General features: G+C 39.4%; 1 protein-coding gene across 1 annotated transcript; it reads left to right on the top strand.

Moving 5' to 3' along the window:
* The first annotated feature begins 10068 nt into the window (after positions 1-10068).
* Positions 10069-14782, top strand: LOC107998639 (zinc finger protein OZF-like). Its single transcript, XM_062073484.1, has 6 exons — positions 10069-10200; positions 11235-11614; positions 11808-11889; positions 12037-12415; positions 13911-14265; positions 14358-14782. Exons 1-6 carry the CDS (start codon positions 10069-10071, stop codon positions 14428-14430), a joined length of 1401 nt encoding a protein of 466 aa, XP_061929468.1. The 3' UTR covers positions 14431-14782.
* Positions 14783-17939: the final 3157 nt, after the last annotated feature.

Consider the following 17939-nt stretch of genomic DNA (forward strand, 5'->3'; position numbering starts at 1 on the left):
TATTAATTTTATTTGCGATTATATATAGTTAAATGAGTATACAAATATTGCCCCATCACGTTATCTGAAGAACATTTTTCAGTGGTAGCTCGACTATCATTCTACGTTATATGCAAAAATTTTCAAATAATTTTCCACCGTATTAACCGTAAATAGGATTAATCAAATCTTTGAAAGAAATATTTCGTTTCGATCCTTTCCAAATCTGAATTCCATCAATCCCCTTCCCCTCACTCATCCTCCCTCGACTTTTTTCCATCGCAATTTCACGAATCAGAAAATCAATAAACGACAATTTCCTTTTCAGGTGTCACGGAGAGCGTAACCAACGACGTTTGGAATCGATCTCGAAACGACAAAGGGGCACCAATTTAGAGCGATTCCGTGGACCACCTCTCCGTGGCTGGAACAAGAAGGCGGAAAGTCGTCATTGATCCCCTCAGAGTTTAGAATCGAATGCACGATACATCGTAAGATAAATAGTCAGCCGGATCGAGCTCAGTCACGCTGACTATCAATCAACTATCCGATTATCAAACAGGCGAGAGTTTGCGCAGAAGCAAGATTTTCTTCGCACGTTTTCAAGACACGAAGTTGAATTTATTCGTTTTATTATCGAATATTTTCGAACGAGAATAATGAAATCCATCTCTATCCTTACGTAACTCGAAGTAAGGCGAAACTAAACCTCCAAACCCCTCAACGCTTCCGTTCCAACGGATATTCCAAGTTTTCGATCAGCACGAGCTGATCGGCTTTTTGCAGCGACTGCTTTTTGCGCGATCATCGCCACCTTCGTCACGGCCACGCCCGGGCACGTGAGGCCATGAACAACACGGTGTTACAGGTGTTTGCCCATCCTCTCTCCCCCTCTCCCTCCAACTCCCTCTTTCATACCCTTTTCGGCCCCCGGCTCTATTAACGGCTAAGCAAGCCCACTGCACCGCCAACTTTTCCCAACGCCGACTCATGTTTTATTTAATTCCCTCTCTCTCGAATCCCTCCATTCCCCTCCCCTCCCCCGCGCCATTTCGATTCCTCCTCTTCTTTCCCAAGCTTCGGCTTGCCTGGAAAGCCGATAATTCTATCTTCGATAATACCTCTTCCTATTCCCTTCCTCCATTTTCATTGTTTTTTCCCCTCTCTCCCTCTCTTTTTTTCGAGCTCGTTTTGGTCCACGGCGCGCGTCGTCCACTTCGAGCTGCGCTCGAAGTTTTTAGAGATCCCTCCTGTCACGATTTTAAACGCAACAATGGAGGAGGAGGAGGGAGGAAGGAACTCTGGCACGGTTATTGTTTCGCGAAGCAGAAATCTTGGGGAGGGAGGTGGTTGTTTTTTGTATAAGTTGGGAGTAAGGAATTCGTAGGGATTGTCGAGTGATTAAGATTATTTTACTGGTTTTTTTTTAATCCATGTTTCCTCCCTACGACTCTTTTCGAAGGCGAAAAGGTAAATAAGTCTCGAGGGAAGTAAATGGAATAATGTTCATTTGACACGAGAAAGGCAATTTTTAAAGCATTGATCATCTTTTTCCCAGAAGCGATGGATCAATTCCGTAAGATAAACCGTATTCAGAGAACGATAAGTCGTCTGGACTGCACGAGGCCAGATGACGATGTCCGAGTTCTAGTTAGTCAATGGTTTTTCAGTAGGTAAAAAGTAGGTAGTAAAACAAGCCAAGTGTGATCGGTTATGTGCAAAGGGGTGTGGGTCGATCGAAGGGGTGGCGGCTCGTCTGCTCGGTGAACCGTGGATTAAGATAAACCCTTCATCGGTTTTCTTGTCCAACGATTCTTTCTTTACGTACGTTCTCCCGCGAAAAACGCGAGGACGGAAGAATATTCTGGCTCAAAGTGTCGTCAAACTCTCGTCGTTGGAAATTATTGTATTTAACGCCTTCGTTCGAAACGAGTTGCCAAGGCAAAAGTGGTGGGAATAAATTTGATAGAGTTAATATCCAGAGATTATTATCCACTTTCTACCTTTGAAAATTTAACCAATTTCTCGTTACGGCTCGTTACACTTTAATTCCATTCCCATTTGCCAGAAAGACCTCTTGCGAGATATTTTCTCCTTCTCCTTTCGGATACGCGACTCTTCTGGATAATCTTCAGAATCAGTAAATATATATACAAAGTGTCAAGAATAAGTTTCCAATCTTTTCTCAAAACATTCTCACTCGATTAAATTTATGGTTCAATTCATTTCGTAATTCCAAGGATGTTCTCTTCCATGTAAATACGAACGTGTCAATTCCTTTTGTATATTCATATTTTCTCGAGAAAGAAGAAAAAACATTGAATATTATATTAATTTGTTAAAATGAATATGCACAACCTCTTATATAACATTTAAAATCCGTTTCAGTCGCGTAGAAAATCCTCCTCCCTTCGGTTAAAGACACAATCTCCTCTTGTTTCTCGTGTTTCCGGTAGAAAGACGCGGTAAGAAATCCGTTCCACGGTCGTAAGTTGAAAACTGACAAGAAACACCGGTCGTTCACCTAATTTTTCCACGAAAACGCACGATAACTCATAACAATTCGTCCGCTTCCTCCGAAAAAATAAAAGATCGCGCTGGAGACGGATTATACGTGTACGGAAACAGTGGTATGATTTAACCAGTCCTCCTCCTCGTGCTCCCCTCTTCTTTCTGGCAGAGCTTCAACCCCTTTGGAAGAAGGGGGAGAGGGAGGTTACGGATGGGTTTGCCGGCTCTTGGTTTTCTGCTCGCTTAAGAAACGACGTGTTTGCCGGACGTCGAAGGGAGCCCCATAACCTGTCCGACTGGCTGCCACCACTGGCTCGACAGATATACCACGAAGCCACCACCGCACAACCACCACTGTTGGGCGTCCATGTAGCGTCGTCGTCGAGGAGGAACGAGGCGAATGACGTTGGTGACACCGACGCCACCCTGGTCGAGGGAAAAACTTCTTGGCCGGATCGATGGATCCGTCAAACGGATTTCGAGGCCGGGATTATTTATGGGATACTTTTTCCTGGGGAAACCTCGCGTTCGAGGATTATGCGTAAGGTTTTTCTTTCGTTCCTCGGAAAAATCGGGCAAGTTCTCGAGGTTTTAATTAATCCGGGAGAGGCTCGCGTTGGAAGTGAAGTTTCTGGCTTGGGAAAGAACTTTCCTTCGATGGTTTCGATCGTTCATCGTCGTCAAAAATCCACTTCTCCTCCGAATTTGTGAATATTAATCATTATTATTCGATTCTTCGATTTTACATATAGGACAGAATCTCAGGATATAATTTTTTGACTCGCCAAACCTCAAGAAATTGGCAAAACGGAAGGATACTTTTATTAAACTTTTATCGAAACAAGCGGATATTAAAAGTACTGAAGTAAAGGAAAGAATGACCAAAACTAATATGATGATTCCATCGATCCACCGGGATCGATAAATTCCACCTTTCGCGCAACAATTAAACCCTACCGAGAGAGGTTGTCAGGCAAGAAATAGGCAGGAAGAGGCGAATCGAATGATGGGGCAGAAGAAACGCGAGGGTTTCCACGTAGCTCGATCACGATCGATACCGATCGATATTCAACGCGCATGCTAATGCGCGGAATTAATAGTCGCGCTGCACGCCACCGGGGGTACAGTCGCCTATCAGCTTTTTCTCCTCTCCCTCTTTTTCTTCTTTTTTTTCTTTTTACGAAGCTAGACCAGGTTTTGCAATCGACGTGTCTCCTGCCGTACGGCGTGGAACGGCGTTGTTCTCATTCGTATGCGGCCTACGTGGCCGCGAACGAGCTTATAAGTAACGCAGTAATGACACAGGCTGTCATGGCGGTCATGGAACAGTTTTCTCGGCTCCCATTGTCGTTAGTTGCTGATTTATCGGCGCCGCCAGGGAAATTCTGCGCGATCTGCATCAACATGCGTTGTTTTTCCTTCGTCGAGCCGAGAGTTGCGGAGGATCAGGAGAATTTTTTTAATATTATCTCCTTCGAGCGTGAAACTTGATTGTTGACGCGCTCGTAATCGTATCATTTAAATATGTATTTTCGTGTATTTAAATATTTGGTCATTGGATAATTTATATTAAATTTTATATAGAATTGTGATTATTTTTTAATATATAGTGATAGACGATTAACAAATCATACTTTAATAATTAACTTTTGATTTTTAGAAAGTAGATATGAGTATGATTACATTACGAAAGCTGTAGTTTATATATAAAAGATAAATAAAAAAAATATATATACATATACATGTAACATGATTAATCTAATAAAATAATAAATAAAAAGTAAAAGATAAGGGAAACACTTCAATAAATATCGTAAGAAACGCAATATGATCCGATATAATATCATTGAATTTTATATAATATATTAGTACGAAATTAATTCCAATTAAAAGAGTTCCTTCTTCTAGAAACTTGTGAGTTAATGAATATTTACGATTTGCAAAAAAAAAAAATAAATAAATAAATAAATAAATAAATAAATACTCTTCGTGATCGAGTATGAAGTAAATTTAACGATAACAACTTCAAGGCGTTGCTTGATAATCCGTTTGAATCGTAAAAATTGGTCTATCTTTGTGTATAATCGCACATATTGCTCAGATATGAATATGTGATATTCAAACTGTGTATTTCCTTCTTCACGATAACTTGATAACGTGAATTTTTTTTCTTTTTTCTTTCTCTTTTAAACTAATAGTTTATTTCGCGTGATAAGAATATTCCAATTCACGATTTAAGAATTTTTTTTTTATTTTTCACGGCAAGAGGGCGTCGATTTATTGCCTCTTATCTCATTCGAGGAATCGAACTGAATCGTTTGAGGGATAAACATTCTATATATACTTATCGTTGAATAACAGAATTGAAAAATGTGCACGTGTATAAGTTTGCTGCACGTGTTTTTTGGATTTTGAAAAAAAAAAAAAAAGAAAGAAAAGTTAGAATTCCATTATGATAGAAAATTTTCTTCTGCCAAGAAAAATGTCCAAGTAAAAAGAAGAAGAAGAAGAAGAAAAAGAAATTGTTTTTAAATTCTTCTTTTTCCAATTCAAGATGGATAGATTTTTTTTAGAATCACTGAAAACTGACTCTAGGAGAGCCTCTTCCACACGGGTATTAAGATATTATCATAAATTGTAGATTGTTCGTGCACTTATTAAATTTAAACGTACGAAGATTTACAAAATGCAAGACGAATAAGACACGTCTTTATTCAAATAATCCATTTATTCAATCGTATTTATAAATGTTTTAGCAATAAAACCGAAATACCTCAGTGATTTTTTACATATCTTTTTTTAATTAACGCCTAATATCACGTATAATATAACGATATTGTAAGATTATACGTGCAAATAACATTACTACTAATCTACATCGATAGAATTGTCAATGTTTCACTCGCTATTGCGTGACGCAATATTCGAAAAAGAAAAAAAAAGGAAGAAAATATATATATATATATAAAACATTTCACATGAAGAAACAGGAATTGCAATATCCCCCTTTTCAATTTTAAATAGTTAAACAGCCCTGAAGATTTGTAGCCATAAGTGATTTCAACGTAGGAAGCGAGATTAAGAAGAAAGAATTCTCCCTTTTTTTTTTTCTTTTTCCTTTTCTCCTAATATGCATATGAATGTGCATGAATAAAAAAGTAAAAAATTCCAGTCCGCGTGTAACTCGTTACATAAATCCGTATATACATATATATATATATGCCGCATTTCTAAGCATAGAAGAGTTTTTTCCATTGAGAACAATCAGACAGACAGGAAGGGATAAATATTCCCGACAAATTATCGTTCCAGATATTAACAGCGAGATAATCGAGGTTAGATAAAGACGCGTGCCTACAAAACTGTCCGAAGTGTAAAACCGAGAAACTATATTACGATCCGTCCAATTAAAACGCAACTCCCAACAACGCAACAACACCCCGGTTTTCAATTCCCCTCTCCTGCGATCCCTCTCCCCCTCCCCCTCCTCTCCCCCGCCCCTCTCCCCTCCCGCCGAATGTTCCACCAATCTGAAACCGAGCGCGGCGCGCATCTGGCATCGTTAATTAATCAAGGAATATTTATTGCGTACTCACATGCTCATCCGCCTCGGTCTATCTCGGTAGGCAATTAGCGAAATTATTGCATGAAAAAGGAGGGAAAAAATATGTGCGATTCCTCGTGAGCGCGATTCACTGGCCCGTGTTCCACGGCCGTCGTCTCGCTGAAAGAACACTCCAGACCATCGACCGATCGTATCCTCGCAATAATTAGTTCATTAATCCATCAGATATCCATCCTATATATCCAATTTCCCCGATTACGTTTCGTGGGCCGGTTACGGATATAACTTTTCCCCGATCGTTCCGACAGATCCGAGAAGATGAGATACATATATATATATATATATATATTTAAAGCTCTCATTCAACTCGTAATTATTATTATTCGTCGACCAAGTTTTCGAGCATTGGAAATTACGATTCTCACGACTCCTAAACCGTCGACGAGTATAATATAACTTTGCTCGTTCTCCTCGAAACGTTTGCATCCCTACAAGCGATGAAGGAGAGGATCTTCCCGCGGGGGAAGAATTTTCCCGGAGGATCTCTTCGCGGGATCGTTCCTCGTCCTCCGCGAGATTTCATCGGAGCGGGGAGGAGCTGGGGGAGCTGGAGTTGGAGCGGGAAGGGGCAAGGGTACGACATAACGACAAACTGGGCCGAGAAAAACATCGGCCGAGCGATAAATCAGGCCTATTGCATTCCTAAGATAGCGCGGTGGCTGAAAGTCATTACGCTGGCAAAAGTAATTCCCCAACTAAGTAAGTAAAGCAATAAATACATAATGCATCCGTCGAGTTTCCCACACAAACGCGCGCGCGACCCGGGAACCCGGCTCTTCTCGGCTCGGCTCGGCCCGGCTCGGCTCCGCCCGTCGCTTCGATTCCATGAAATCGAATGCATCACGCTGCGATGTCGCGGATTTATTTGCCACGATTGATTCCTTTTTTTCGCGATCGATCGAGATGGAGGAAGAAAGAGAGGGAAACGGATGATGGTGAGTCGAGGAAGGGAGGGAGGGGGTGAGAAAACGATTGGAGGTTTGTCTTCTTTGTCTTCTTTTATTTAAAGCGAATTATTTCTGAAATCTTTCCTAGGTAAATTGCTTTTTATCGAGGATTTTCACCTTTCAGCTTTCACCACGTGATGTAAAAGAATTTCTTTTTAATTATATTATTACACGTAATAACTCAAAAAACTGTTGGAAATTCCATCTTTTGCCGCAAAATCTTCGATCTCTTTTTTTTTTTTTTCGTTTTTAATGATAAGATAACTGATATTCGAGAATATCTTCTTCACGGAAGAGAAAGAGGGAAATTATAAATTTTCGAAATTATCGATGATAAAATAGAATTCTGTTTCTTTCTTTCTTTTTTTTTTTCTTTTAGGTGAAATTAAAGTACGTATCCTATCACCATGAAAAGAGGAAGCAACATATCAGATTTTGCAAATAGATAATAATAATCTGGAAGGAACGAAAAGCTGGGAATCTGAATTTCCCTAATTAAGAAGCCCACGGGAGTCTCAATTAACCAATTCCTTTTTAATATTGCATGAGCGTTTCGCGAGGAAAACATGACATTTGCATATATACACGAATTTCAGACACGTTTCTCACAAAGCTCGTGCCTTCCTTCTTTTCCCTCTTTTCTCTATCTTTCTTTTATCACTTATTTAATTGGCTTTAATTTATTATTTAAAGAATCAACGCTCTCTTCTCTTATATACATACATATATATATATCTCTAGTCGGATCGAATCCATCATTTCAATTTATATATCTCTCTCTTGATACCTTTATTATACTCCATTTTTTTTTAATACCGTTGAAATATCGCCCTTTCTTTTGATCCAAGTTTTTCGACGGGTTGCAATGGAATTTTTGGTATCTCGAGAATTTCAATTTGGACATTCCGAAAATTCCAATCCTCGAAAGAATCGAATCGCGGTTGAAAGAAAGAATGCGCGCTTGCTTCTCTTGACGTTCCGAACAAACGTTCAACGTTGAAATTTTTTTGGAAATTTTATATTACATCAATTAACCGCGCTTCGTTTGCATACATAGCCACGTCTCTTTCTCCTCTTCGATTGATAAGCGTATTTAACGAGTTCGTGGCATTTGGAAATTCAAAACGAATCGTGTCTGACCGCTGCTAAGGAGTTTCCACTGAAATTCTCGCCCCCCTGGCGTCGATGGTGAACGAGAATGTTGGGAAAGAGAATCGCGATTTCTTCCATGAAATTCGACTTTTTCACCATTCTGTATAACAGAAATTTCAGTTCACTTACCGAACAATTCTCGATCGTCATCTCATGTTCCGAGCAAAATGAATTAAAGACATACCTGTAATTAAAATTAAATTCCATCAAAATCAATTTGCAAAGTTTACACGAAAGTTTATTAAAATTCGAAGGAAAAAAGTCATTAGATGTCCAATTATCGTTTGATGCAATTCTTATCGTTATTATTGACTTTGGATAGACTTTAGATAAACTTTTAAACGCGTGTACTGGCTCGAGGAGATTGCATCATTATCCTCGATAAATTCTCGAGGAGATGTTCTATTTGTAAATTATACGTCACAATACCAAAGTTATTTGTTCATAAATTCGATACTCGTCCAATGATTCACGGATGAATATCGTTTCTTTTCCTCTTCTTTCGGCCCAGATATTTAGGGTGTTATATTTGAATAAATATCGAGATCCTCCTCTTCCAAGCCCGCTATTCGCGAGCTACGCGAACCCCACTTCGTTTTATATTCTAATTAATTAGCAACTGCTCGTACAATAGTCTAGATCGTTTCACGAATATCGAGATAATTATTTATGAATTTACAGACGAGCGAGCAGTTGCACACTTTTGGCTGGAACACGCGCGCGCCACCACCAACACGTACGCACAATCGTACGTACGCGATTTAATAATTATGTGTCTACGAATCTTCCTTAGCGCTCTGATTAATACACTAAAAATTACCACGATTGCACTTTAATTACTTGTGCCAGCTTAAACTTCCTCGGTTTTCAGCATACGTTACGTCTCTTTGTAAGTTTCATTTTGCCTTTCAGGGACCACCATAAAGCGCCACTATCGCTTACAAGTAATTAAAGGATATATTAGAAATATTTTAGAGTCTACGATGATTAATCATATCAAAAGATACAAGGAAACAAACATTGATCATAGAATTTGCATGTAATGTGAATTTAAATATATGAGATATTCAAGATTTTGAATTGAGAGGGATAATCGAGGCGAAATTGTAAGATATATCGATTTAAATCGTAAGTAATCTTCAAAATTCAAGACGTTTCCTACGTCCTGAAAATTACTTGGAGATCTAAATCTAAATGCACGCGTGAAATCAATGATATTATTATTGTTCACCGAACCATATATCTCGAATGAGTTATATGCATATGCGTTGCGTTATAAATAATTTCCCTACCTAATCAAATTACCCAATTCGACGTGAAATCACGAGATCGTATTATTCATTTAAGTCGAATCTAATGGAGATATAGAGTTATCTTGGATATAACCACACCTTTGTTTGCAGTGAGTGATCAAAGATAAGCGGAACATGACTAAGAAATGATGATTTTCATTTATTGTTTATTTTCTCTTTATTTATTTTCTTTATATTATTTAGAAATAAAACGTCTGACACGCAACGTAATAAAATATTTTCGATATATACGAGAATCTGTTCTCAATAACTTTTGAAACGAATTTAATTCTCGATACAATGCCGATATTAGGAGACAAGAATCATCGAGATTCTCGCCCTGGATCTGAAGACACCGAGATCGACAATAATTATTTCGATATATAATCGAAAAATAATTTTTCGACGAAAAATTAATTCCTCCAGAGAGAAATTTTTATTCTCAAATGCATTCGATATCGGTAGAAAGTCATTTAACATTTCGTTGCTCCCTTGTTTCTCGATCTCCTTCTCTTGCTCCCTTCTCGCATCTGTTTCCATTTACTTCGATCGTGGACACGGAATGTCAGAAAACAACGAGGAGGATAGATCGGGGGGAGACAATGATCGTAACGAAAATGATATCAAGGAAGCTCGAGAGGACGAAGAGGTGAAGATAATAGGGACGGAGAAACGTTGCGTGCGATGCAAAGAAGTAGGTTACTATCGGCGTGAAACGAGCCTCTGATAAGGTTATGATATATCGTTTAACCACTTACATAGGGTGAGGCTATGATGCTTGTGCAATCTTGTATAAAAAGAAAAATATCGTTACATTAATAATTTAATCGTTAGAAATTATAGTTTCATTATAATTATTTTTTTTCCGCAGTAGTGAGAAAGTTTTTCCCCCCCACTTTTATATAAATCGATTTACGATTTTTGATTGTCTTGTAAAAATATGTGTAAAATTACATCTTGTTGTACAAAGAAATTCAATATACATCTTGTTCATAATGAATCGAATTCCGAATGAGTTGAAGTATAATTCATTATAATCCGCAATTTTTTACAGTAAAATAATCGATAAAACGTTATTATTCAAATTATCAGCTAACTTCAATTGTATAATATTTAATATTTGCGAGTTTACAATGTTCATTCATTATTTTTAAAGCTGAAAAGGATCGACATAAATTAGATACAACTGTATCGATAAGTAATTCTAATATTCGATTTCATATATTTTAACGAAAGATTTTAAATAACACCCAACACCATTGCACAAAACAATATTCACGGTAAGATAATTTTTCTCAAAAAAAAAAAAAAGTATTCGAGGCTTTCACGTACAAGTTGGAGTAACTTATTAGCCCGTAACTCGATTCTTTATCCTCCAGTTATACATATATATATATCGCAAAATCTGCGAATTGCATAATCGATTATATAAAACTTGTATTCCAACATTTCCAAACAACAAGTATACGACGCAACGTTTTTCCCCTTTTACCCCACCCTCTCTCCAACTTTTCTCTCTCTTTTCTTCTCTTTCTCTCTTTCTTTCTTTCTTTTTTTTTTTCTTTCGTTTCGTTTTACGTAATTTAAGAGTCGGCAGTACATCAGCCGCGTCAGGCCGCTCGTTTCATCGCGGAAGAGGCCGCGAAATTATCCAATATCCCGCGATATATGTCCACGAGACAGGCTGGCGGCCACGCCCTTTGCGAAATCTCGCCCTGGGGATCATAATCTGAAAATCATAACCGACTTTCTTCCCCCACCTCGGGGCCCACCAAGGTGAAAATCAAGACCGAGGTGCTCGACGAGATCGAGAATTTCTCGGCCAACGACGAGCTCGACGTTGACGACGCTTACGAGAACGAGGCGAGGAGGAAGAGGCACAAGAGGGGGCAGAAGGGGAGGGGTTGCCCCCCGATCAAGAAGGAGGTGAATCTGGACGAATATGTGGATTTCGAGGAGTACATAGAGGCGTTGACTACCGGGAAACGATTGATCTGCAGCGTGTGCAGGATCGAGTTCCCCGATGAGGCGGAGTTCAAGACGCACATGGTGGGGCACAGCCATGGAAAATTGTTCCAGTGCGGTATCTGCAGGAAACAATTTTCACGGTACGACGTTCCGTTGTTCGAGAAATCTTTCCTGCCTTTTCTTTTCTTCTTTATATATATAAAATATCCAATCTGACACGATTATTCGAGAGACGTATCAATACGAATAATCTGTCACTTATCCATTCGATCGATGTTAACTCGAACGAACCTCGATTGATACTCCCCAATTTTTCATATATTTTGTCCCAAGGTCGTCTGCACTCAAGGACCACCTTCGTCTTCACGAGACGTTCAAAGCGTTCATATGCAGGCACTGCAGCCTCCGATTTCAGGTATTTCACTGCACCTTTCTTTCTTTCGATAACGATCGAGATTAAAAAAAAAACTCTCGAGGGGAGGAAGAAACGGGAACAAGATCGAGACACCGGTTCTTCTATTCCGCAAAACCGTAATCAATTACCGGCCGGCTCGAATTCCAGCAGAGGGACCAGTTGAGGATGCACCAGGCCGAGGTGCACTCGAGCCGAAGGCCGTTCGAGTGCGGAGTCTGCAAGAAGAAGCTGCTCCACCGGCAGTCGTTGCGCGATCACAAGCTGATGCACACCAACGTGAAGCCGTTCGAGTGCTCGATCTGCAAGAAGAGATTCCTCAGGCCGAGCAGCCTGAGGGCGCACATGATCGTTCACACGGCCGACTCGCCGTTCGAGTGCGACCTCTGCCCAGCCAAGTTCAAGAGATCTTCCGTGTTGAAGACGCACAAGTTGACGCACACAGGGGTGAGAAGGTTCGAGTGCGACATCTGCAAGCACCGGTTCCATCTGAAGGGCGCTCTGAAACACCACATTCTGTCCCATTACGGTGAGATTTTCCCCCCTTTTTTTAAGTCCGTCACACAGAGCTAAAAAAGATTTTCGATTTTCACGATTGTTATTACGAATGGAAAATTTCCAAACGATATTTTTTATTATGAGAGAGCTATTCCATTTATAATATTTTTTTCGATATATAGCTGATATGTTTGCTCGGGGATTTAAGAAAAGATTACGATTGATGAGAGCCGTGGGAAAGAAATATTTGCAGATTCGTTATGGAAAGGGATGGATCTTCGCGTGTCGAAGGAGAAACTATTATTGTTCCCAAGATTATTGTTTGAAATTTGATTTTGGATGGAGATGGAAAAAGAAAAAATTGAGAAACGCCCTTATAAATTTTCATTTCGCTCGTTTCAATACTTTCGAGAGTTTTATCTCTGAACGAGAATACCGATGATTGATTTTTCGACGTTTGATTCTTTCTTTCTTTCTTTCATAAAATTCAAGATTTCAATCATAACCTCTTGAAGTTTTTGATAAATACCCGTGAAATAAATATATATATATACGTGAAACGTAATAGATATGACTTACGTGAAAAGTCAGTACCTGAACGAAATTAGTTATAACACACCACGTTTTACACCCGGAAACCTGCAGTAAAATTTTCTTAATTCACCACCGTTTCACGTGTCCATGCTTGTAAACGTGAAATAAAAAAAAAGAAAAAGGGGAAAAAAGGAAAAGAAAAAAGGAAAGAAAGGGAAAGAAAAAAGAGGAAAAAAAGGGGAAAAAAAGGCGGAATGGAATAATTAAATAAAACAACCAACACGTTCGTTCCTTTAAACGACCTTAGCTTCCCTTCAGACCCATAATATCCGAGCGTTTACAACCGAAACGTTATCGCCGTTTAAACACACGTCTATCGTGGATCGCGGAACACCATGAAACCCCCGCCGTGACGAGAAGGGGTTAATTGGCAGGCGTGTAAGACCCATAGTCTGCGCGTATAATCCTTGATTTTCTAATTAATACCGGCCCTCCCTCGGTTAACGGGTGTAACAGAGTCGCGTGAACGGCTGACACGCTTATCTCGCCATTTTTATGTCTCAATACCGGCCTCGAATTTTATATGAGGAGGTAAAAACCGCCTCGAAGGAAGTCTTCGTGCGGAGCAAACAGTTTTACCCAACGCCTCCAGACGTTTCCCGTTTCCTTCCTTTCGCCTAATAATTTGTGAGAATATTCGCGATTATCTTCCCATCCGTCTCTCCTTTCATTTCCCTTTCAGCCAGCTTTTATAGAATTACGGATTCTTTCTTTTCTCTCGTCTCGTCATTAAAAATGGAAAATTGAAAAGTTTTATCGCTGATGAGTATCTTTTTTTTTTTTTTGAAATCTTCTTAAAAAGATCGTTGACGAGAATAACAACAGGGAGAAACGTGAAAGGATGGATGGAAACATTTGTCCGTTCTTTTAACGATTAAAATTGAAAAATCAAAAACAAGAGGAGCAGTGTTTCTTCTTTTTTCTTTTTACAGGAGTGCGGCCGTATAAATGCGAGGACTGCGGTAAATGTTACAGGAGGTCGTGGGGCTTGAAGGTGCACAGATATCGTCACACAGGTGTGAAACGATTCGAGTGTGACCTGTGCAAGTCACGATTCAGCGTGAAAACGAAGCTGGCCAAGCACATTTACGGCCACATCGGGGAAAAACCGTACAAGTGCGATTTCTGCGGCCGCCAATATGGCGAACGTTACCAATTGAAGGCACACAAATGCGGGAACCCATCCAAGACGAGGATCGACAGATCGTTCGCCGACTCGATCACCCAGATCGTCTTCTTCCATCCAAAATCGACCAACATCTCGTTCGACTCGAGTACAAAGAGTCGGTGATACAGTTTCTGTATAACAACGCATTCGCCCCGGCACAACGGTATTCTCGTTTTCACAGTCGAATAATAACGCAAGAAACATGTTACAGGTTTTATCCAACTGTGAGGGAATCGACGTTGAACCGACGAATCTCGCCCATGATAAAAAAAGGGAAAAAGTGAATTGATCGATAGCGGATGGATCAGTTCGTTACTTTCGACACGTTGAGAGAAGAAACAGAAAGTGTGCGTGTGTGTATATAGATTGTTCGTTTTGTAGATTGTTCGATTTGTACAATACAAATACAAGAAAACTCGAGATTTGATTAATTTGATAAATAAGGAGAGGATTGAAAAAAGAATTCGTTCCGTATATAAGTAACATGTCGAAAAATCGAAAATCACCAGTGTAATTAAATCTTATGCGTGTTCAATGAACGATTTGAAATCGATCCTTGCAATTTTTTTTTTCTTTCGTTTTTTAATTGTAATGCGAGCGAGGTAAATTTCAAATATACAGATACAAAGTTTCGAACGAAATTTTAATCATATTAAAACACGATTAAATTCTGCAAAAAAGTAGAATGTTAAAAAAGAGAAAGAAAAAATTATATTTATATTTTCGAATGGAATTTTCTCGTAAAAAAATATTAAGATTATCATATCGATCCTAAACGTACCGCCAAGTCACGTCTACCTTTAATGGTGGCGGATCATCGTATTTTGGATCGTGTTTGCATGCCCGTACAGATTTAATAAAGAACCAACCTTAATAACCACCGTGCCGGGGAATGAATGGCCGAATTAATTCGAATCGGATCGCCTTTGAACGTGGCACACCTCGAAGCTTACCTTGATTCGTCATCAAGATGACTCGAGGTGTAATCATTGCCTGTGTATAAGACGTGATCGAATTCGATCGCGATCAGAGAGGTTTGCTTGTTTAATCGAGGCTATATAGTGGACAACAGTTTCGTTACTTACTTTCGAAAGGATTCTTTGATGATTTCGACTTTGATTACATTTTCTTGCGATAGATTTGACCATTTCGCTTGAACGAGTATTATTTGATTAATCACTTGGAATATAAGAAAGCAAATATGTTCAAGATTATTTTTAAGTAAGATTTTAAACAAGTTATCGATTTATTAATGATAATAATTAATCTTACACGAAAGAAAGTTATGTAAAGATCGTATTCTAATTTGAAATGATCACAACGAGTAAAAAATGAAACGAAAAAATTTTAATAGAATAAGAATTCAAGGTACAATAATGCCACAAATTCTTATTTCAATGAAATTTTTATCAGAACGTCAGAGAACGTCTTATCTAAAATAAGAATATCTTAGATAAGAATATCTTATCTAAAAAAAAAGAACAAGATCACAAAAATAAATTAATACATACTTATTTATACTCGATCGGAATAATATTCTCGGAAGGAAAGATTCTATTTGGAGACAAGTTGCAACTTTAAAACGCGTCTTTAAAAACTGTACTCTTCGGCCTTGGTTGTTTGAAGGAACGAACACTATCTAAAAAAGAATCCAAATTAAAATTAAAAGCGATACGAATAATTATAAATGAATTAATAAACATCCCGATTGATCGAGAGCTGAAGCTTTGGGCCAAGGGTGCATTATATTATATAATTTGATCCTGATGGAAATCCGCTTAGTTGTCGGTCGGCCTCAACTGTATCTCGAGCACGTGGGCCCCGCTTGTGTCGCCGCACGTGAGAATGGTAGTTTAAGGTGCGTGGACACAGCGGGGGCTCGCATACGGTAATCCGAGAAGAACCGCCCTTTATCTGATTGCATCTGTGATTCGCGAGCCTCCTGGAGGCAACCCTTTGACAATGCCGCCGAGCACGTCTGCCTGCCTCTTCCCTCTCTATTCGCGAATTCACCGTGTGTGATCTCTCGAAAAGCCTGGAAAAACGTTCCCTCTAATTTCCCTCTAATTTGAAACATCGCATAATAGGAGGGAAATTTTTTAAAATAATTAACTTTTCTTCCATTACGTTCAAGAGAATCGGAACGATGATAATTAATCCGACGAAATATCGAAGAAAAAAGAGAATTTCGATACACATTCTACATTACAAACACAACGTTCCACCACGCCACTTTTTTTTTTTCTTCACACGTACCAAGTTTTCGTAACCCAGGAATTGGAGCATTGGAAAATTATTCTCAGATCGTCCACGATAATATAGATTTGTATCGCGAAAAAGAAAAAAAAAAAAAAAAAGAAAAAGAAAAGGGAAAATTACAAAGCTAATATTACAAACACCGTTTCAACTTTTCTCACAACGCAATTTTTCGCGCGCAAGAAAGCAGATGATCCAAAAGCTCATTTCACATGCCACTGACAAGAAAGAAAAGGAAAGAATACCACGATTTTGACACACTGCTTCCCATATTTCAAATATATATATATACTATATATACATATATATGCACGCCGTATATTTCGCCTTCATATTTCTCGCCTAATTATGCTCGGCTCGGGTGAATCTCCACGATCTGACAGTTGAGTCGGCGCGTACACACGCCGGGCTTATGCAGAGTCACGCCAACTTCTAATTATTTAGATAGCGATCGTTGAGCTTTAATTATTTCTCTCTCTCCTTCCCCTTCCGCGCCGAGCAACGCAGCAGTTGCTCCATTCGCCGGTGTATGCTAATGAGGTATCTAGCCGGAGAGTTAAGATACCAAGACCCGATTAATAATTCGCCGTAGACGGTTCCTAATTGCGTGCCCGGCTGTTTTTATTCATAAAAATCCGCGGCTAATCCTCCACCGTTGTTTCTCCTGCGTAGATCGCGATCAAAGGTTGAGGACAACCTTCGCGAACAAAGTCGGGGTTAATATACCTGGCTATTGGACGATGCACGTTGCCAGATTGACAGAAAGTCTGGTGAATTGACGCCGTGAGAATTGAACGAATTACGACATTACGTTGGGTTGAATCAGAGCGTGGCTTGTTCTTTTTTCCTTTTTAAACGCGGATATATTGTTTGTTTAGAGGAAGATCGATTTAATTATCGGGTGCGAGGGATTTATAATTAAGAGGGGACTCTCGTTTGATTAATGAATATTCGTATTGACGAATAATCAGATTTGAGAAACGAGAATTTACACGCGGGAAGATCGTTGAATAAATTTTCCAAGCAGTTCCCTTCTTCTTGCAACAAAGTCTCTCCCTCTCTCTTATTTTTTTAAGCGAAACAATTCTCGACGTAGCGGAGGTGGAGGGGGCCGCACGGAGGAATATTAAATAACGACGATGTCGATTAGTATTGACAACGGCGATTAAAGAGGTCGAATTGCCAGTCGGTAATGATCGAGCAGCGTTGGCGAGCAGTGAGCACTGTAATTTCACTGATAATATTTAAATACGGGCTTTTGATAGCTGTCTTCCGTTGGCCGGCATTAACGCGGGCCCCGAAGGGCCCCGTCGAATCCCTTCCACCTGCCTCACTCCGCCCCTGAGAGAGCACGGGAGAGAGAGGCGTACTATTTATCGACCTGGTCCCGTCATTATTTCATCGAACTCTTTCATCGCCTCTTCTGGTTAATCGACGACCCGTGAAGCCGAAATCGAGCCACGAAACTCTTCCATTCTCCTTCTTCTCCCTCCTTTTTCTTTTTCTTTTTACTTTCTTTCACTCGATCAGACGATGA

Source organism: Apis cerana, linkage group LG4 (genome assembly GCF_029169275.1).
Source record: "Apis cerana isolate GH-2021 linkage group LG4, AcerK_1.0, whole genome shotgun sequence".
NCBI classification, from domain to species: Eukaryota; Metazoa; Arthropoda; class Insecta; order Hymenoptera; family Apidae; genus Apis; species Apis cerana.